Below are 22,068 nucleotides of genomic sequence, written 5' to 3' on the forward strand. Positions count from 1 at the left end.
TCAGCGATGTAAACTTAGAGTTAATTACATCTCATGAACAAGAATGGATGGGGCATATTGTTATTCAAACTGATCACCACGTATAGAGCTCCAAGTATTCTTAGAGTCATAGTCACACGAGACTGAAGAAAGAGGCCTAATTTCGAACATGAACCTCTTTAACAAATAATACCTCGAATGTGTAGACAAATTTATTATTCTTCTTTACACTTAAAACCAATGGGACTTGTAAGCCTCTGAATTAATTTCTCAAACATCGATTATTATATTATTGAAGCATTTGCTTGGAAACTATTATACCTCATACAATCAACAAAGATGAAATATGACAGGTAACCTGACCTGACTCAATATCGCAGCAGAGAGTTACAAATCACTCTGGAAACATTAAATCTATTGTTACCTTGCATTACTTAGCAAGAGTAGGATGGCTAGTTTCATTTCACTCAAACAAGAACCTGGACTGCGTTGAAGCAGAACAGAAACATAGAACCTGCCGACAATTTCTTCCACTAACGAGGAACCTGGCAACTTGTGGCGCATCGGAAGAGTATTTAAGCAATCCTTAGATTAACTTGGAGAGAATTTCATTAGACAGCTCTCTCGGCTCCTGCTACTGACTAAAACTCAACTTAGGTTGGGAATACTTTGAGGATCTGCTCCTTGTGACAAATTAAGGGTACTTTATTTTCATGTTGATAAAGTCTGTCAGTTAATCTGAAGTCCTTCGTTTCCCTTGACTATATGGAATTAACGAATTAGTCAAGGAAGGTGTTCTCTTCAGGATCATGGAGCTTTGAACATTCCTACTAGCCAGCTAGGTTCCTCCCTGTCTCTCGCAACGATTCACACCTGTTTCTATTTACCAGGGATCCTCCGCTACTATCACCTTTAGCCTGGAGGGCATATCTTTTATCAGCTTCTCGATCTATCAATCATGAGCGTCGAAGAAAGACAAATGAGGTGAACATACTTGTTGATTTGACTAGGTGCCTGTGCGTGATGCTGAGCATTAAAAATTCTTGAGGTTGATCCGCACGTAACAAGTGATATGCTGTAGTGGTGCTGGTTGTACCCACACTGACCACTCCAACTCACAAACCTTGATTAATAGTCAGCAACTGTGCGAACGTTGGACGTGACTAGAATTGGCACATTAGCTGAGTAGAAGCGCGTCAGGAACTTCAACACGGATTGTTGCGTGTTGTCAGGTAGCTGCGTTAAGCTTGGAGGCAGTCCCACTGCAGGAGAGATGAGGTTGTGTTATAACGTATTCCCATCATAAAGTGTTGTTATAATGTTGCAGTAACACTGAGATGATAACACTTGGTGGGCTTGGACTAGGGCAACACATAGAACGGTGTTACCTCAGCATGATCTGAAGTGTAATATGATCTAGAACATTTTGAGGAGTCGCGACTGCTATTGATGCAAGGAGTATTGTAAGTCGATCGCATGTTGTGATCTCCGGATGCCTGGTTGCTGCAAACGAGCTCAACCGGGATAGGCCCACAGTGATTCAGCGGCCTATCGCGATCGCCAAGAAAGGATAACCAACACCCTTAGATATTTCCACAATCAAATGACTTCATGCAGTCTCACGATATCGCTCCTCCATCATCAGTAAACAAGTGCTGAACCACAGACCAAGGGCTATGGTTAGGAGTAGGAGAAACCAAGACTGCTTAGGATATGCATTTATTGGCAATACCCACCACCAAGCAAGTGGCCACCCACCAGCAAGTGGTAGCTTCATTAGTGCCAACTATGATGGCATGTTAGGCCCTCCATGATGGCCTTCAATTAGCGACTATGAAAAATGACGCGCATGCAAGAGAGCAAATCTGTGAGGAGGTGAGAACCGTGAGAAGTTGTAGAGAGTGGAAGCAAGAAAGAGAGTGACGAAAGGGCTGCTGCCATGGGGCAGCGCCCTGCAGCTGCATCAAGGGCCAGCAGGAGTGTGAGTTGAGTGGATGATCCTCCTTTCCCATGTATTTATTGTATTTCTTTCTCTACCTCTAATAAAATGGACTCTCTCCCGTGGATGTACGGCGGTTTTGCCGACCACGTAAATATTTGATGTATGGTTGTGCCTTATTCCTCCGTTGACGAATTATCAGTTCATCACCGGTCACCGGATTATCCGCCCAACAATTTGGTATCAGGAGCATATGGTTTAAGTGGTGCGTTTTGATTTTTGCTCAAAATGAAAGATTGCCAACTTGTGTTTGACGCATTACCCTGTGTAGAGGAGGACGAGACAAAGCCACTGGTGAAAACCGGCGTGCAATCGAACCGCCGGAACTGGGCCCCACGCGCCGTCACGGCGCCGACGAAGAGATAGGCCACCGTCGCAGACGCGCGCTACGCGTACACGCGTCTCTTCGCCCGGATGGGCTCACGCCCGAATACCAGCGGACCCGACCCACGTGCGCTGACCCAGATAAGCGATGACGTCGATCATGACGTATTATGTGACGTCATCATAGAACAGTAAGCATGTGACCATGATGACTCAGCATGATCTTAAATCGCGGTACATCAGCTTAATGTGGGGCCCACTGCCACCGTCAGCGATGCGGAGCCAAGCCAGTGGCGCCGAGCCGAGCTAAAGGAGGCTCCGAGCCGAGCCGCCGAGCCGAGAGCAAAGGCATTCTGTGCAGCAGGCTCTGCGTGCACCGGATCTGATGTGAATCTGAGCCGTTGATGGCCAGAATTGTTTTTGATCATCCCTTAGCCGTCTGATGTACGGATTTGCGACGATTCAAGACTGTTTCCCAGCTACGTTTGATCATTCCTGCATGCCAACTGGTACGGTATCGATCGTTGAGATTTCGACCGACCGAGAAATGAAAGCTTGGTGAGATTCAGAAGATAAGATTGCCCGATTCAGGAGGCAGCTCTGAAAGGTCATAATGGTGTGGTCAACTGATAGATGAGAAGAAGAAGGTGAACATGTTTACCAATCAACATGTGGCTGTACTGTTACGTGGCAATTTAATGCCCTTGATGGAGGCAAAATTTGGCACTCAGGACACCCGGTTTATGTGGACAATAGAGGTTGGAGACGTGAAAACTACAAAGACAATCTTGACGAATCTAAGCCACTGGTAGTCTCGCGCCAGATGTTGAGAAATCAGGTATACACCAGTACTATTCCAGATCACTTGAAAGAAAGACCCAACAAAGCTAGCAAATGGTTGTACTATATGGAGAGACAGTCCGATGCGATAGATATTGGCCTTAAGAAGTTCTATCTAGGAGATTGGCGTTGAAGCGGGACCAGTTGTGACCCCTCCATCGTTTCCTGGGAATCGTGCTTGAGTGGCAAGGATTATCCTACGGGTACTATCTTTCGTATTGCGACAGTTTGTCTATGAACTGTTGAGACTAGTCAGACTGACGGGCACAAAGACTGTGCGTTCGTTGATCAAGGACTCTGATGGAGTGGGTGATTTCTCCAAAGAAGTTAGATTTCGGTGACGGTGATTTCTCGAGGTGAGACTATTTGTTGAAGCCCGATAATTTGCAAGAGAAATTACTAGCAAATCGGAATGAAGATTGGAACCCCTATTTTTGCTGGCAGGTGTGCTTGTGACAGGATGAGCTGTCGTCAAACATAAGCAACGAATAATGGAGAAATCTGAGACATAGAAATTGCCACAGGGCACACGAGATTGTGCATAGAGTCGCCGAAGGAACTCCAACGAGGTTTACTGAAATGAGACCAACGTTGCAAGGAGAAGATAGTGTTCCCATAGTGAAGTCAGAGCAGAGACTGTTAGTTTGTACACACAGGAAGTTCTTTATGCTCTGATGAAGAAACAGGCGAGACCTTTCCAAATGCATGCAAGGATGAAGAGAGCTGTTGCAGCACGGCACCTAATCTGAGGGGTGCCAAATGCCTATGATAAAGGCGAAAAGACACCAACAGGGTTGGTGTAGGTGGAGTTTGTCAAGCAGAAGGCGTTAGAGCTGCCAAAATAGAATCGAGGTAGGGGGATTGCGAGGAGTATACCGCCAACTTTTCTCTCTTCTATGTATTTGCAGTAATCTTTCTCCCAGTCCACATGGTGGGTAGAGAATCTTTGAAGCCACTGAGTCTCCCGATGAAGGAGGATGAGACCGCTTCAACGACGAGCGGGAGACACTTGGATGAAAGTTGAGGCATGATATGAGCCCAGATTTCAGACCGCCGCATGACGACGCGAGACACCTTGGAGAAGCGTGTGGAGGGCCATGATAGGAGCACCCAGGTCAGAACGCCCCAGAGCCGATGTGATGGCTAGATATAAGTGGACAGATGGATAGCCAATGAAGGTGGCTATGATGAGTATGAAGACAGATGCCAGGATTGGATTTCATGGACTATTCGGCCCCCATTCTAAAGAATCAATGAGCTAGAGACATTTGCCTTGGACGATAAGTGGATAACTTGTGGAGCAGTTAAGACGCGCTGCTATGAGGAGACCGAGGGCATGCGCAGGTTTCGGGAAAGAGTTGACGTCTTGTCAAGGTGGTGGCTCGGTGATGCAATTGTAATACTCGAGTATGGAAGAAGTACATGGATCAACTTTTAATGGGCTGCCCCCGATGGGTTACAGGTGGAAGATGAGCTAGTAGGCACCTGGACTCTTACGATAAGAGCGGAGACTCAGGAGAAGTTAAGACGTGGTTCCTATGGTGGAACCAGAGGGCAGGCGCAACTCCTGGATGAGTAGACTCTTGGAAGAGTGGTGGGGCTTGTGATCATAATTGAGATACTCAAATAATGACTGTCGCACTTGGAAATATCCGTTTGAGGGGGTGTTGTAAGCCTTGGTGTGAGGGCTTGGTGAATCATTCCGGACCGAGCAATGAATTGATACGCTCTCGAAGGGGAATGTTGTGTTCCCCAGAGACAAGCGTTACACACTCTTCAGATGTGATGTTGTGAGACCATCTGGTTGAAGTGATCCTTTGGTGTAAGCAAGGGTGTTGCTTTGGTGACTCTGGTGATTGAAAGGTTTGGCGAGTAACCTGTAACTTGGCCACAGGACGCTCTCCCTTCGGGAATGGTAAGCTTGGAAGAGCTGCAAGATGCAAACTTGTGCTTGAAGAAGCAAGAAGGACAATTGCCCAGATAAATGGCAAAGGGGGTGATTGTTAGGTATATTGCCATTTATTGCAATACCCACCCAAGCAAGCCACCTGCTCAGGTTCCCACCCCACCTCCACCAAGCCAAGTGGTGCTCCATTAGTGCCACTAATGATGGCATGTTGGCCCTCCATGATGGCCATTTGTATTCATTTGCCTATTAAAAAGAGGCATGCAAAGAGAGCCAAATTGTGAGAGGGTGAGAACGTGAGAATTGTAGAGAGTGGAAGAGAAAAGAGAAGAGAAAGGGTTGCTGCCCAGCAGCTGCAAAAAAGGGCAGCAAAGATGTGAGTTGAGTGGATGATCCTCCTCCATGTATTTATTGTATTCTTTCTCTACTCTAATAAAATGGACTATCTCCCGTGGATGTAGGCGGTTTTGCCGAACCACGTAAAATATTGTGTCTCAAGTGTGCTTATTCCTCCGTTGAGCAATTATCAGTTCATCACCGTCACCTCGGTGGATTCCGCCCAACAAAGACATGGCCTGAAGGAGTAGCAGTCGTGTTTTTTGCAGAGGGATTGACAGGAAAACGTTTGTTCAAGTAATTCAGTTAAAGAGGGAAAAAACACAACGAGGTGGGTGAGTTATTTAGCTCGGGATCAATACAGTAGGTAATTGGTAGTACATTCCTTGTATTTGACCAAAGGGATTTTGTCAAAGAGAAGCTTCTATTAGAATGGTGAGAGTGGGAACATCAATATAGAATCGTAAATTCAGGCGGCCCAACACAAGTAGGCAGGTCATTTTGTCAACAGATAATGCGTATTTTGAATCCTGATTAGTCAAATTTTCTAGTTATTCTGTGTTTCTTGTTAAAATTTCGAGTTTCCAGTCTTAAAAGTGTATGGCTTTATACTTATTGTACTAGGCCAATGGACGTAAACTATTGGTATCCGAATATTAAAAAGATACTTTGATTCAGTAGGTAAAAATATATATTTCTTGTCAACCTAATTTTTGGGTGACTAAAAGGTCAATTTGGGATTAAAGACCACTATAAAAAAATTGATTCTTTAAATTTATTTTTAAAGAATTTTTTAAAAATATTTTTAAGTTAAAAACATTTTAAATATAATATTTTTTATTTATATTTCCAAAACATCTTAAATTTTTCTTTTTCCTAACAAGTAATTAATGATATTGAACTTTTGATCGAATAAATAACATGTTCTAGGTTTTTTTGTTAGACAACAATATAATTTATAATCTAAAATTTTTTTGCGATTGAAATAATTTTTTAGAAATATATAATATTAGGTCTGTTTATTTGCTTGGAAAGTAATTGTTTTTTGGAAACAGTAAATTTGTCGGGAAACTAAATTTAGGGAAAGTGAATTATTTTTCGAATGTTTGGTAGTGTATGAAAAAAATAAGTTAGAAAACACTTTTCCAATGTTTGGTTATGTCAACTGGAAAATAAGCTGGAAATAATTTATTAATGTTTTATTTTTCTCTTCTGCAAGTTTATTAAAAATAACGAAGAACAAATTTTACAAATTAAAAAGTTGAATAAGAATGAAATTGAAATATTTTTTTCATAAATTATCTCAATAAAATAAATAATAATCAAAATAATAGAAATCAAATCTTTAAAAAAGATGAAGAAATTAAAATAATAATAATTAACATTTTGTAAAATTATTCAAATAAAATAAAGTAACAATCAAAAAAATAAGAACCAAATTTGATAGATAAAATATTTTCAATAAAAAATGATTTAGGAAAAAGCAAATTAACTGATTATAAAATAAGGACCAAAGTTAATATAAAAATTAAATTTTAAAAGATGAAATTAAAAAATAAATATTAAAAATATATATATAGCAATCAAAAGTTTAAGGATCAAATTTGATATATTCCTCAAATAATATGATATTTTTAAATTTTTTCAAAATTTTCATATAGTTTTTTCCGTCCAAATTTTCTAGAAATATACTTTTTTTGAAAAACCAAACTAAATTTTTTTTTTTTAACTAAAAGTATCGTTGATTAACTTTTATAAAATATAATAATATATGAAAAAAATTTAAAAAATTATTTTTTTAAATTATTTTTTGACACAAACAAACATAGCCTTCAAAAGAATGATGAATGAGTTTATGAGCTGGCTAGAAAATCGTGTTTACGGAACTAACAAAATACCGAAACAGGGTTCGTCAAGACATTTTAAGAGCTGACTTTTGAGTTTGGCTTAAATTTTGGATGGTGATGTGGCCACTTGACACATAGCGATTTCGCTTATAGCAACTTTTGGTAGACCCTTATTCAACATCCAAATCATTTCTTACTTTTAATCGTCGCTGGGTCACGCGCTAAAAAGGAAGCAGAGATGTCTATTCCTGTTTTCATGGTAGCTACAATTAAGCCTTTATATGTGTGTATGTCTAGTATATATATTGTTGCGATAATTATTATTTTAAATAATGCTTAGTTGTTTGAATTTTTTTAAAAAAAAAGTTTTTTTATTGTGTTTAGTTTCATGAATTGTAAATGACCGCCACGTTTAAATATTTCAATAATCCAAATTTCATGATATATGTTTATATTATTTAGTTTTTAAGATCCTAATTGTTGCTCCACGTGTGAATTTATTAAATGAAAATCTATAAATAAAAAAAAGTCACATATACACATCACCATTTCACATTATAAAAATATAAAATTTAAATATAATTTATTGTAAATACGAGTTTGTAACTACTGTAACCTTATTTTGATATCCTTTTGGCTGATTAAGTTTATATGGTCTGATGACGAATCAAGGAAAAATAATTTTTGTGATGTTACGGGGCCCTATGTTTAAATTCCTAGATTAAACGTGTGAATTATTTAAAATTAATTTCATAGATGCCACCTAAAGTCAAATCATACGAAAACAGGAGGTGGGAATTTGAAGTTTCAGCTGATATAAGATTTTAAGTTCCAGGAAAATGAACAAAAGAAGAAAATGACATCTGCAGAAAAGACCAAGTCTCTGATGTGGACTCCATTTCTGCATCACCTTGTGAATTTCCTGGTGTTTTCCTACCTTATTTTCCCCCCCCGTTATATTTTAATTACCAAAATGTTTCCCTGTTAATTTTGTAATTTTAATGTTGACTAGATACTTTGCCGGTCCAGCCGTCAAGGAATTCATTTGTTATAATAATTAGGCTTAACCTAAACCAAGCTATAGAAGAATCCAGTCTTTTTTAAACGTGTTATTTTTTAATTTAAAAAAAAAAAACTAAAACAACTATCTTTCAAGGTTTTTTTAAAAAAAAAAAAAAAAATTGAATGGGCTTGAATCAACTCATTTGATCCACAATCTAGATATTGAGAAGATCAACCTTAAATCAAATTGAGACTTATGAATTTATTTTAATTCAAAAGAGGGTATTTAAAAAAGAGAAGGTTAAATTGGTGACAACTCATACAAGTACTTAATTAACACAACACATAGCGAAGAGATTAAAATATCATAGAAATGAAAATATATATTGTTTTTGTTTTTTAATCAGATGGACTAACTAATTTTTTTTCTAATAAAACGAGGACTGAATAAATAATTTTGGCAATTCTTAAAGCAGACAAGTTAAATTCTTAGCTATGATGTTTACTTCAGTCCAAGTCTAATTAAAATAAAATTAAAATAACAACACAGGAATGGAACTAATTAAGGTGTGTGAAGCATCAAAAAGTGACTGGAGTTCATCATAAACTGATTCGAGGAGAAGTTGAGGTACATACCTGGAGCTGGAAGAGCAGGAGCAGGAGCAGGAGGAGGAGGACATGTTCTTGATCCACTTGATTGATTTGGACAGTAACAAGTTGTTTGATTTACTTTGTCAATACCACAAACTCCTAAAGACCCGATGCAATCCCAATACGCCTTCCAATCGACCTTCAATCTTACCGTCGAATTCTTTTTCAGGAGTTCTTCCAGGTTGCAGAATATCCAGATTCGCGTGGCCAATCTGTTGTAGAAACTGGCACTAAGACACTACGATTGCATTCCCGAGGACCAGTATCTCCTACTTGGATATAATTACCACGTTGATCATTAACCTCATTTATTTTGCAAGTGAAAGGTATTGTACCAGGTATGGTTGCAGCATCCTTGCAACCATAAAAGATTGTAAGATTTTTGTAACCCTCAATATCAGACTCGAAAACCTTAGGATTGAACGTGCTGTTCATAAACTGAGGTGGACACAATCCAACAAAGGAGTCCTCTCTTGCAATCCTGATGAGAAATCCCTCTTCCCAATTGATTTCCAAAACACGATATGCAACCTGACTGATATTCATCTTGGCTGTAATATTATTCTCGCACCTGAGCTCCAATTCAGGAACGCCACAGGCACTTGATCTGTCAGCTCCCCAGAACGGAAAACCCGCGACAACACGCCCACATTCAAACTTTTTACTACAGGCAGTGAACAGGTCATCGTTGCCTAAGGATGAAGGGACTTGAATGAAGAGCAACAATACAAGAACAAAATCTGAAAGAAAAGAAAAGGCCGAGGAATTCATTCTGGCAAGAGGAAGTAGCATAGGAGAAATGGACTTGTGTTGTAGCAAAATGGGCGTGGTTGTTTCAGGGATAGTTTCGAGCATAAAGAGATGAGTCTTGACGTGCTAATTATCAATTTCAGGTAAATAAATACATCAGAAAGGGATAGATGTGAACGCAATACTTGGATTTAAATGCTTGGTGGACTCAAAGTTTTTGATTTATTTTTTTCTGGGGAAAGGGCTACCACATTAATTTCTTTCTACGAGGCCTCTATTTGCAAAATGAAGTCTTTGTATGCTATGATGCATCACTGTCTTGGGGACTAAAAGAAGAGAACAGAATCGGTCAAATATATTAAAGGACACGCAAAAAAATCCTCGCATACTTTGGAAAATTATATATGTGGTTGATGATAATAACATGAAATCGGGTCTTATTAAATCAAATTTAATGATGGATTCAAAAAATTAAGTCAATTTTTTTTATTTGATCCAAAAAAAACTAGTTAATAACTATTACAAGCCCTTCTCCAACTGTCAAACTTGTATTTATAATTAAAAATTACTGAGAAAATTGTAGATTAGTTTGAGAAAACCTTTTGGAGTAAAAAAAAATCGGTAAAATGTTGTATATTAGAAAAAATTGGACTGTGATATCCCACATGCTACACAACTTCCAGGAATGGGACAATCAAATTGGAGTGCTATGACAAATAAAAAACGCACTTTGAGTATGGACTGGGTTGGTAAACTAAGAAGTAAATGTGGAGAAATTAAATTAAATTAAATGGAAGGTTGAAAGTTGAAACCGATTGGGCGTGACATTGGGTTTCAGTGATAGAGACGAGGCCTCTTACTTGACTTCACTAATAGAAGAAGGAATTTTATTATATATATTTTTTTAATAAATATTATTTATTTGAATAGTATTTATTATTTTTTTTCTAATTAATTTGTATCTCTTAATATTTGATTGATTGATTTAAAAAGTTAGATTTCATGATATTGGTTTTTTATGAGGTTATTCTCATACCTTTGACCAGGTTGCAGGTTTGATGGATTAACTTGATTTTTTTTTTTCAATTTTAATTTTGTTCTTTAATATTAGGTTCATTGAGAATTGAGTTTTATAATTTTTTTAAATTTATTTTTCTAAGTTATCATATTCTCATGATATAACTGTAGGTTTGATGAGTTAACATTGACTCAAGTATTTTTTTTTAATTGATTTTTTTTTTTTATATTCATCCTTCAACATAAACTATTTGATAATTAAGCTTTATGATTTATTTCGGCTTGTTTTTTTTATGAAATTATTCTCGTTTCATAACTTGAATCATGAATTTAACGGGTTAACCCAAGTTAACTCGAGTAGTTTTTTAATTTTTTTTAATTGATTTTTTTTATAAAAAAATCAACCTAGACATGGCTTAACCGAATGAATGTCTTAGTTGGTTGAATTATAATTATAAATCTTACTTGGATTAAGTTTGAACCCGCGTTCTTACGATTTCAAGATGCTTACAGATTGTCTACTCCCCGTCAAACACTTCACAAGGATTTCGTAGGGAAAGGAGCGGTGCAATATTTCCATGGTGGGAGCCCAGCGTCAAGATCTGAACTTCAAATCAAATATCAGCTTAAAGCTGAGTCTGAGACTTGCCGTTGGTTTATCTATCCACGATGGAGATGAGAAATACGCGTTTCTTCAGCCATCTGCCGGGAAAGTCCATCAACGTGATGACGCACACGGCATGCAAAACGACTTGTTGACTAGTATACTTCACAATTGCATTACCTGTTAAAGTCATTAAATATAGTAATTTAGCTGTCGTTGTCTAGGTCATGGATTCTTTTTTGTCTCTGTTTTAGCCAGGTCAAAGCTGATATCTTTGGCTATAAATTACACAGGAAGAAGAAGACTGCCCGTGGTTCAAGTAACTTGGTGCTTTCTAACACGAAATCTCAGTCAAGTAGATAATCGGATGTGGATTTTGGGCTTTTATACAATCCAATCCAACAATTTTGGGAAATGATGATATTGGATCATAACTATTTTCCGGGATTTACTACTTGTTATTGCTTGCTGGGCTCTAGTTCAATCCTTGTATTTTATTTTGATGGATGGTTTGTGCTCGAACTATTTCCGGGCCTTTCTTGTAGTGCTGGGCTGCTCATTACTTCCAGTCTTGAGGCTTCCTGTGCATTTATTAAACTTAGAATTGAGGTTTAACTTATTTTTTTATTAAAATTTATTTATTTTTATTTTAAATTTATTTTTAGTATTTTTAGATTATTTTTAATGTATAATATTAAAAAATAAATTGAAAAAATAAAAAATATTATTTTAATATATTTTTATATAAAAAACTTTGAAAGACAACCACTATTATATTCACCACACCACACAAAAATTGCTAATTTATTTTGAAATTTTGTTTTCATTTTAATAATAATATTTATTTAGTTAAGTAATTAATGCATGTCTGCTACCTTCATTTTTTTTCTTTCTTTTTTGCTTCTGCATGATTATCATCGAAGATGACATGCATTTATTCATAATTTTAAAATCCAACCCAATCATCAACCAGGTCAAATAATCGGGTTATGGGTTAAATAAATTAACCCGAGTTAATAATAAAAAAAAAAACGCTTTTGTGTTCTTGATTCCTAATGACAAGAATAATCGGCGGTTCCAAATTTGCAATATCCACTGGCTACCTTTCCTGCCCTGTATGACACAATTTTCTCAACCAATCAATAAGCGATTATTATAGAATATCTACGCACCATTATCCCAATTGCTACAAGATCTGACAATATATTAACTTATCATCAAGAAGCTAGGAAGAAGGAAGAATGACCCCCTTTTTTATTTTATATATATATATATATATATATATATATATATATATTAAAAAAAATACTTTAACTTTAAAAAACTATTGTAAACATACAACATCATTCATCACGACAGCTTAATTATTTTATCTACACACAAAATTTGTTGTTAAGAGGAAAAAAATACAAAAAATAAAATAAAAATATATTAGTCATCTGCTACCTCTCAAAATGGATGAAGATTCCTTCCCTCCCCATTAACATTAGATAGAAACCCCACCAAATCCGGCCTGTAAGGCAAATAGGAGCGGCGTTTATCACCTTCTTTACTCCTCACGTAATAATGTTCTTGAAATTGAAACAAACCTCCTCTAGCTCCTTTCGCTTCTTTTCTTTTCTCTGTGCCTTGTTTATTATGGTTCACATCTTGGTCATCGCTGCATAATCTCTGATGATGGAGGCCACTCTTCTTGTTATTAGACATGAAGCACACAAAAGTATCCTTACCATCACTATTACTTCGGTGAATAAAATCTTTGAACTACCATCTCTTTGAATTAGACCCTGTAGAGCTGCTCTTCTTGCAGCTCCTGGAGACACCTTCTCCTTCTTTGGTGTCCACACACAATAAGTTCCAGGTTCTAGGCTGTCAATATCATCAGCTTTCGATGATGAAGAACACGAAAAGGTTTCACGATCCTCATAGAAGAGTTTCTTGAGGGGTGATCTATTTGATGAACGCAAATTAACTTCCCTTCTTATTTTTTTTCAAAATTATCGGACATCTTAAGTCTCTTGACTATTGATCGCAGAGAAACAACAATGATCAATAGTCCAGACGTCTTTTGTTTCTCTACTTCTCGGCTAGGTTTTAAAAAGTTGAGTTAATTAGGTTTGTAAATTGTAATTGTCTCTAATATTGCTTTGTTTTTCTTCACTCTTTAGCGTTGTGGCCTTTTAAAAGGCCAAAATGACGTTGTTTAATAACTGCAAATATATATAAAAAAATTGACTGGGTCTCACCCGGATTTGACCGGGTGGACCAGTTATCGGGTTGATCGGGTTTCTTTGGGCCAATTTCCAAGCGGGTTTTGGCCTCCACCCGGACCAGTCCCATGCCCGGGTCGGCCGGGTCCGGGTCAACCCACCGGGCCGGTCCGGGTTTTAAAACTGCATTTATTGATGAATAGGGCTGCCTTTTCTGAAGCTGAAAAGTCAGAAAAACACTAAACGACTCACTAGTGAAGTGAAGTGAATTGAATTGTTTTAGTATAAGAAGATAAAGGGCATGTTGTTGGAGAAATCTGCGTTGGAGAGTCTTCGTCTTCCAGAGCAGATTTGCGTGTATGAACACAGTCAAGATCTGTGAGCAGAGCAGATTTCTTTTAATTAATCCCTTCCTCTTCCAGTTCTATTTTCACAGGAAAGCAGTGGCTATGATTTATAAACCAGTGAATTAATTACAGATGTTACGCTTTTTAATCACATGTGAAAGAAACAACAAAAGTCAAATACGTGAAAAACTGGGAATTGCTTACCCAAGTTTCCCGTGACTTCAAATTATTGTTCTGTTAACATGATACATCAACGAGAAAGCAAGACAACCCATCTATCAAGAACCGATGCCATGGACAATGCCATTCAGCTTTCTATCTAAAACTTCTGAGCAAATCTGTCCCATCATATGGTAGAAAGACAACAAGTCAGACAACTGCTCTACAGACATTTTTCCCATCACATTTTTTGCCAAATCTTCCCTCTCCCCATTCATCCTCAGTCTTTCAATGTAGGAACCTGCATTCCTCACTGTTGCACCCATCTGCTTCAATCTGCTCTCTTGTTGTAAGCTCAGAGCTGTGTTGGACTGCATTGGATAAAATGATCATTAACGACACAAGATCAAAGGCCTGAAAACAAAATCTATGAACCTGAGACAATGTTCAAGTATTTTGTGAATAGTGAATATGGACTCTTTATTATTCTATCTAGAGTTTATACCTCTAGGAATTCTGCTCCAGCTCGTAGTTCTGATTCCTTTGATGGATTCATTCTTTGCCCAGTAGTGTATATGTTTCTTGCAAGAAAGAAACTTCTAACTATATTCTTCCTTTTCTTCTCCATTGCTTGATCTAGCTTGAGAGGCCTTGGCACAGATGCAGTACTACTGTTGAGCTTCTTCTGATAAGCAATCACAGCCTTGACAAATTCCTGCACAATACCATGTACATATCAATTATACATTATTTCATCAAATTTTCCCATAAAAGATCGTATGTAAAGGGTGGGTTTAAAACCTGATAGGCTCTTGGGCATCCTGGATAATCAAACTTGTCGGTGTCATCCTGCCTCATTCTCTCTGGATGGAATTGAAGTCCCATTATGAACTTACCCTCTTCAGGATTACAAGCATCAGGATCATAAAACCCCTCAATCAATCCATCTGGTGCGAACGCCATGGGCACAAATCTTTGTGCTAACCTATTCACCCCCTGGTGGTGATAACTATTAACCAAATCTCCATTTTATCTTCTTCCAGAGAATCCCTAAACCAGTCATGCAAAGGGGTGTTCTCTACCACCTTAACCACATGTCTGTGCCCATCATAATTATCATAATCCATGTGCTTCACTCTTTGAGACTCGTGAATCTTCTTTGAAACCTCCTTTTCAATGTCCTGATAAAGGGTACCCCCAGAAGCAACATTCAGAACTTGAGATCCTCTGCAAATCGCCAGATAAGGTATGTTTCTTTCAAGGCAAAGTTTTGCAAGCCTCAACTCAATCGAATCCTTCTCTCTATCAATAGCTGTATCACTTGCATGAATCCTCCTGATTTCTTCTAATTCTTCTAGTGAAAGATTAGATGTCTCAGCTTCATATAAGGATGGATCAACATCTTCTCCTTCACAAAGAAGAACACCATGGATAGGCTCAAAACTATCTAACAACATGTGCAACCCACTAACACGGGGCACGATAACCGGTACTGCACCGTAGCCAACTACAAGATCAAGATGATATTCACCTGGAAAACAAAATATTAGCATTGCTAGTCATCATATGAACAGATCAAGAATGATCAAACAACGAAAACGTACCAACAAAATCTACAAATTTGTTTTTGCGGAGGCTGCGTCTAGAGACGATGAGAACACGAGGGAGTATAACGGAGAGATCAGGAGACAAATTTTGTTGAATTTTGCTATCTATTTATATACAAAACCTTAGGATTTAGTTGTTAATTTAATTGGACTTCCTAGGTATAGGGGAGCCAGACAGGTCCACGTGGACATGGCGCCGCGCAGCATCCCCATTTCCAACAAGGTGTTAAGTAAGCAGGTAACTTTTTTATTTTTTTTACGTTAAGATAATTTAATATAATTTTTTCAATTTCTTGGTGGGATTGTATTTTGAAAAGCCACCAAATCGTGGTTCGCATGGTCTCGAATGAAAATATTAGCTTTTTAACATGATAAAAACTTGTAACATGTTCTTCTTCCTATACAAGATTTCGTTTCATGGTCTGTCTGAAGAAACTCATCGCCACCAGCTCTAATTATCAAAATACAGACAGTGATATAAGGAAGAAATTAAAAAAAATAAGATAAAAATAATTATATAACAACAAACATTTCTGTACCATAATTTTCATGTGTATTTAGTGTGTAGCTGTTCCTATCACTCATATTTATACATGTAGTCTTTTGCTTGAGTATGTATACTTTATTGTCAAATTATAAGAAAGGTTTTCACTGTTTAAAAATCATTATTTATCAATTCACATATCACTATGATCTGAGTAATGACTTTTTTTTAAAATTTCCAATTTGATATTCATCAAACTTTTTTTTTTTTCACGATTGAACCTTTTTAAGCCCACATTAGTACCCAATTGCATGTTTTTTAAAAAGAGAATTAAATTGAAAACTAGATGACTGAAGTGAAAAGCACAGGTGAAATAAATAGTGCTTTTTAATTTTATTTGAAAAGTACATTTGAGTCATTTGTTTTTTTAGTGATTACGTGACCGGTTTCTCTATTTCTAGAAAAAATAATTCCGATACTCAACTTTATTTTCATTATTTTTTAGTTTTTTATTGGGTGAGAAAAGATAAAGGAAATTGCCCGAATCTGACTTAGAGCGAGAGAGATGTTGTTTCTACGATTTTGATTACCAAAATAATAGATTTATATTCCAAATGATTCTATATAATGGATGGAGTTTGAATTATGTGGGTTTTTGTTTTTACAAAAATAAATCTGAGCTCGGAAAGAAACTAGGTTCCAAGTTGATTTTGGATTTTAAAGTTGTTTTTTGCATTTTTGAAGGTTAAGGAATATTGATTTAACAAGGTTATTAAGGTGTATTTTAGGTTTATAGATTTGACGAATTCAACCATTATCTTTTAATATTAGATTAGTTGGAAAATAAATTGCATGATTTATTTTTGTTTGTTTTATAGGGTTATTAGTGTCTCAAATAAGTTTTTATTTTTAGGTTAGTGCTTAATTTTGTAACCATATATTATTATGATATAATTAAAAGAAATAATTTATAAAAAAAAAAAAGTTATTGAACTCAATGAAGTCTATGATATGGGTCACTGGGGGACTAAGATCGATCCAATTTATTATTGTTTGAATAATTTTTTTTTTAAAGGAGGTTATCATCTTGAAGTTTTTATTAAAAAAGATAAGTTGTCTTTTTATTAATCATCATTATTGTATTTGAACCCATGAAATTAATCAATTTATGTGATTTAGTTGAAAATTCAAGTCAGACAAATATATTATAAGATTTTAATATTGATCCATTGTATAGATTTAATAAAATGGTTAAAAATTTATTTATAGCCTTAACATTTTTTATATTTTTGAAAACTAACGTATAATATCATATGTGAAGCTGCCATTTATAAGGATCATTGATTAGAGAGGAGACGTGGAGAGCTCGTATCTTGGGGAGGCACGTCTAAGACGGGTCAGAGCTGAGGGAGAAGATGAGCTGAGACCAGGTAGAAGCACTTAAGATGGTGTGGAATGTGTAGACAGAACGCCTTCTTGCCATTTGGAGAAGCACTTTTGGCCACAGTGTTATTGAGGCTATTAAACGAATCCAAAACCAATCCTGATTTCAATGCTCTGATTTTATGTTTTTTAAAGCTAAACAACCGACCAGCAAAACCTTCATTTTTAGGTTTTGTTTAGAATTACGAGGAAAAATGATTTTAAGAGTATTTTTTTTATTTCAAATGCATCTGAATTATTTTATTTTTATATTAGTATATTAAATTATAAAAAAATATATATTAATTTAATACCAAACAACTTGACAATTAGTCATTTCAATACATTTTATATAATTCGTCACCACTCGGTAATTTCACAGTAACTTCCACAAAAAAACTAATTTGTAATCACACTTCTTCTTTAAAATCCAAGTGTTTTGGGTGTTCTTATTCGATCCAAAAGGTCAAATTGAAAAATTGAGTAAGTCCCTTCACATTATAATTTATCTCAAGAAATTATACTTAGGCAATACAAATATTTATTCTTAGCATTTAGAGAGAGCCATATCATTGTGCTAGGGTTGAATTAAAAAGAGTTTTTTTTTAATAAAAACATATCAAGACATTATTTATGTGTTTTCTAATTAAAAAACTTAAATTATGCGAGGATTGATTTAATGTAGTCGCATTCACCTGGAGTGTCTAAAAGCAACCAAGACTACCGATAAAAAAAAAATAGTTTGACTAATTTTTTTTCCTAAATTTCAAGACAAAGCCTATTTTTAAAAAAAATATAGAGATGACACATATTGGATTGATCTTAATCAATTCGGGTTAATCTGTTAAATCACAACTCTGGTCATGAAACTATAATAACCCAATAGAAAACAAATTGAAACAAGTTCAATTCCTAATCAACCTAATATGGAAGAATAAGATTTAAAAATAATAATTAAAAAATAACTTTAGTCTACTCGGGTTATCTTGTTAAACTCGCAACTCAAGTCATAAGATTAGGATAACCTAATCGAAAGCAAATAAAAATAAATAATGTAGCCCGATTCTTAATCAACCTTATATTGATGGATGAAATTGAAAAAAAAATCAATTAAAAAAATAAATATAAAATAACTCGAGTCAACCTAAGCTAATTTGCATGCCAAACCTACGACCCGAGTCACGAGCGAGAATACCTCAAAAAATTAAAATAAATTATGAAACTCAATTTCTAATTAATCAACTCAATGTTAAAAGGATAAAAATAAAAAAATACCAAAAAATAACTCGAGTTAATATGAGTTAACCGACGAAACTCGCAACTTATATCATGATACTGAGATAATCTCATAAAATATAAATTAAAATAAGTTATGAACCTCAATTCTTAGTGCAACTAAATGTTTAAATGATAAAATTAAAACAAAAAAATCTAAAAAAAATCTTGAGTTAACCCGCCAAAACTATGAATCAGGTAATGAAACCAGGATTATTTATGAAAATAAATCAAAGTAAATTAGTAAATCTAATATTTATTGAAAAAAAAATAAAGCCTTGTTCCAGCAAACACATTCTCTTTAAGAACATGAACAGTGAACTCATTTTTTTTATTATTTACGTGAGTGTCCGGGCCAGCTTGCGCGCACCACAACTAATCCCACGGCTCACTGAATATCCTGCAAATCCAGTGAGCATGTAAGGCACCGCGGGGATGACAGGCGTGCACGGTGAGGTTTGAACCCATGATGCAGAGGAAGGGAACAAGTCCCTTCAACCGCTGGGCCAAGACCACAAGTGCGAACTCATTTTTTTTAATTGATAAGGAGGGGGGGGGGGTATAGCTATGTAGACGAACCAAATTCGACAATATAAATTGATTTTGAAAAAGTCATTACAATGGCTAAAGTTGGTGCTGGCATACAAAAGGAAAATTGCACGTGTCAAATTTAAAAGAAAAAAAAAAAGACGCTTTAAGATATTTTATTTTAGGAATTAAGATAGTTCTAAACTTAATTATTTCCACGTTAAGGCTCCTTTTGCTACATAAATTATAGTTTTCCATGAATATTTTTTATCCTTTGGTATTTTATAAATTAAAATAGCTATTCATCTGACTTCCAGTTATAGAAAATAATAGAAGAAAAACCCGACTTAGGTTGGAATTAATCTTTTTCCCCATTCTGTTTTTTTTCTCTCTTTTTTTCTCTATAAAGAAAACTTTTAATTACAAGCGACATATGTATGGCGTCACTTTTTTCAATTTGTAATTATATATATATATATATATATATATATATATATGAATTAAAATTGATATCTATTCATACATTCAAACTTTGATATGCCCAAATCCATGGAGAGGGTTGCGGACTCCCTCCCTAGTTGTTACTTTAGATTCAATTGTCTTAATACTTTATGATTCAATTGGGGTTAATATGATGCGATCTTTATTCATCCCAGAAAAACACTTGCAATCTTGAATTCTAATTACTTAAAGAGTTATAGGAAAATAAATAATTAATATTTTTTTAGGTGCGGCGGGATTACCGGTTTGTTACGATATTATGAAAAGGAAAAAAAAAAAAAACAGATGGTGACGTGGAATTTATATGGAAAAATTATCTTAATTAAAAATATAAGATTAAAACCATCTTAATTTGAAAAACAAAAATTCAAAATATACCTTTAAAAAAAGTAAGAAGAAAAACTTCATGAATTCGCACACCTATATGTTGCCGGGCGCGTCGCGACAATGCTCGGAAATGGCAGAGGTTTAGAGATATTACAAAAGAGTATTTCAAAACACGTAACTAAAACTGTAATTCTCACAAATATTTAGATAGTATTCACATCAAAATTCCATTTCTAAAAATTGGAAGAGCGATTAGTTGAGGTAGCAAGGCTTTTGCTTGGAGGAGTTGCTACAGGAAGTTCTTCGGTTTTCTCTACGGCAGCTTTTCTTCTCCTCCGTTGTATAAAGGCCATGATCCAGAATCCCACAAAGGCACCACCAACAGCACCTGCTGAGCTAAGCCCTGGAAATGAAAATAAATAAATAAACCAAAATGCTCGGTATGTATTTTTGGTGTTGATTTAATAAAGTGTGTGTAGCAGAATTGTACCAATTTCGAGTGCACTGTTTCGAGACTTCTTCCCTGCAAAAAAATCATGATGCAAGAAACATCAATGACCACATTGAAGCAAGTTTTCAGTAGGCAGTAGGCACTTAGTAAGCATGATCAATTGCACTTTAAAATGAAGTTTTTTTTTAAGAAAAAAAAAAACCCAAAACAATTTTCTTTTAAGGTTTTTTTTTTTTTAAAAAAAGCTTAGATTGTCCTGAGTCAACTGATTCGAGGAGAAGTTGAGGTACATACCTGGAGCTGCTGGAGCTGGAAGAATAGCACATGTTGTTGATCCACTTGATTGATTTGGACAGTAACAAGTTGTTTGATTAGTTGCACAGTCAATACCACAAGCTCCTGAAGTGGTGAAGCATTCCCAACACGCCTCCCATTCGACCTTCAATCTTACCTCGAATCCTTTTCTCAGGAGTTCTTCCCAACCTGGGAAAATCCCGATTGGTGGCCGTGGCAAATCTGTTTTAGAAACTGGCACTAAGACACTACGATTGCATTCACCAGGACCAGTATCTCCTTCTTGGATATAACCACCTTGATCATTAACCTCATTTCTTTTGCAAATGAAAGGTATTCTACCAGGTATGGTTGGAGGAGCATCCTTGCAACCATAAATGAATGTCAGATTTTTGTAGCCCTCAACATACTCGAAAACCTTAGGATTGAACGTGCTGTTCATAAACTGAGGTGAGCACATTAATCCAACCAAGGAGTCCTCTCTTGCAATCCTGAGAGTTCCCATTTCCCAATTGATTTCCAAAACACGATATGCAACCTGACTGATATTCATCTTGGCGATATTATCCTCACACCTGAGCTCCAATTCAGGAACGCCACAGGCAGGTGGTCTGTCATTTCCCCAGAACGGAAAACCCGCGAAAACACCCCCACATACAAACTTTTTACTACAGGCAGTGAACAGGTCATCGTTGCCTAGGGATGAAGGGACTTGAATGAAGAGCAACAATACAAGAACCAAATCTGAAAGAAAAGAAAAGGCCGAGGAATTCATTCTGGCAAGAGGAAGTAGCATAGGAGGAATGGAATTGTGTGTTAGCAAAATGGGCTTGGTTGTTTCGAGGATAAAGAGATGAGTCTTGACGTGCTAATTATCAATTTCAGGTAAATAAATACATCAGAAAGGGATAGATGTGAACGCAATACTTGGATTTAAATGCTTGGTGGACTCAAAGTTTTTAATTTATTTTTTTCTTGGGAGAGGGCTACCACATTAATTTCTTTCTACGAGGCCTCTATTTGCAAAATGAAGTCTTTGTATGCTATGCATCACTGTCTTGGGGACTCAAAGAAGAGAACAGAATCGTCAAATATATTAAAGGACATGCAAAAAAATCCTCGCATAGTTCGGAAAATTATATATGTGGCTCAAAATAATTTTTATATAAATTAATTTCAAACTCGAGTTAAAAATATTTAAGTAAAGA

General features: G+C 35.9%; 2 protein-coding genes and 1 pseudogene across 6 annotated transcripts in view; all 3 read right to left on the bottom strand.

Moving 5' to 3' along the window:
* Positions 1-22,068, bottom strand: part of LOC118039631 (histone chaperone ASF1B) — a 101,033-nt gene that overhangs the window by 6,926 nt on the left and 72,039 nt on the right. The window lies entirely within an intron of this gene.
* Positions 13,935-15,656, bottom strand: LOC118061273 (putative glutamine amidotransferase GAT1_2.1; annotated as a pseudogene).
* LOC118061277 (LEAF RUST 10 DISEASE-RESISTANCE LOCUS RECEPTOR-LIKE PROTEIN KINASE-like 1.3) lies at positions 20,264-21,901 on the bottom strand. The gene is made up of 3 exons (XM_035074707.2): positions 20,861-21,901; positions 20,606-20,638; positions 20,264-20,518 (listed from the first exon to the last, which is right to left on the bottom strand). The coding sequence occupies exons 1-3, from the start codon at positions 21,654-21,656 to the stop codon at positions 20,349-20,351; spliced, it is 999 nt and encodes a 332-aa protein (XP_034930598.1). The 5' UTR covers positions 21,657-21,901; the 3' UTR covers positions 20,264-20,348.

This window comes from Populus alba, chromosome 17 (assembly GCF_005239225.2).
Source record: "Populus alba chromosome 17, ASM523922v2, whole genome shotgun sequence".
NCBI lineage: Eukaryota > Viridiplantae > Streptophyta > Magnoliopsida > Malpighiales > Salicaceae > Populus > Populus alba.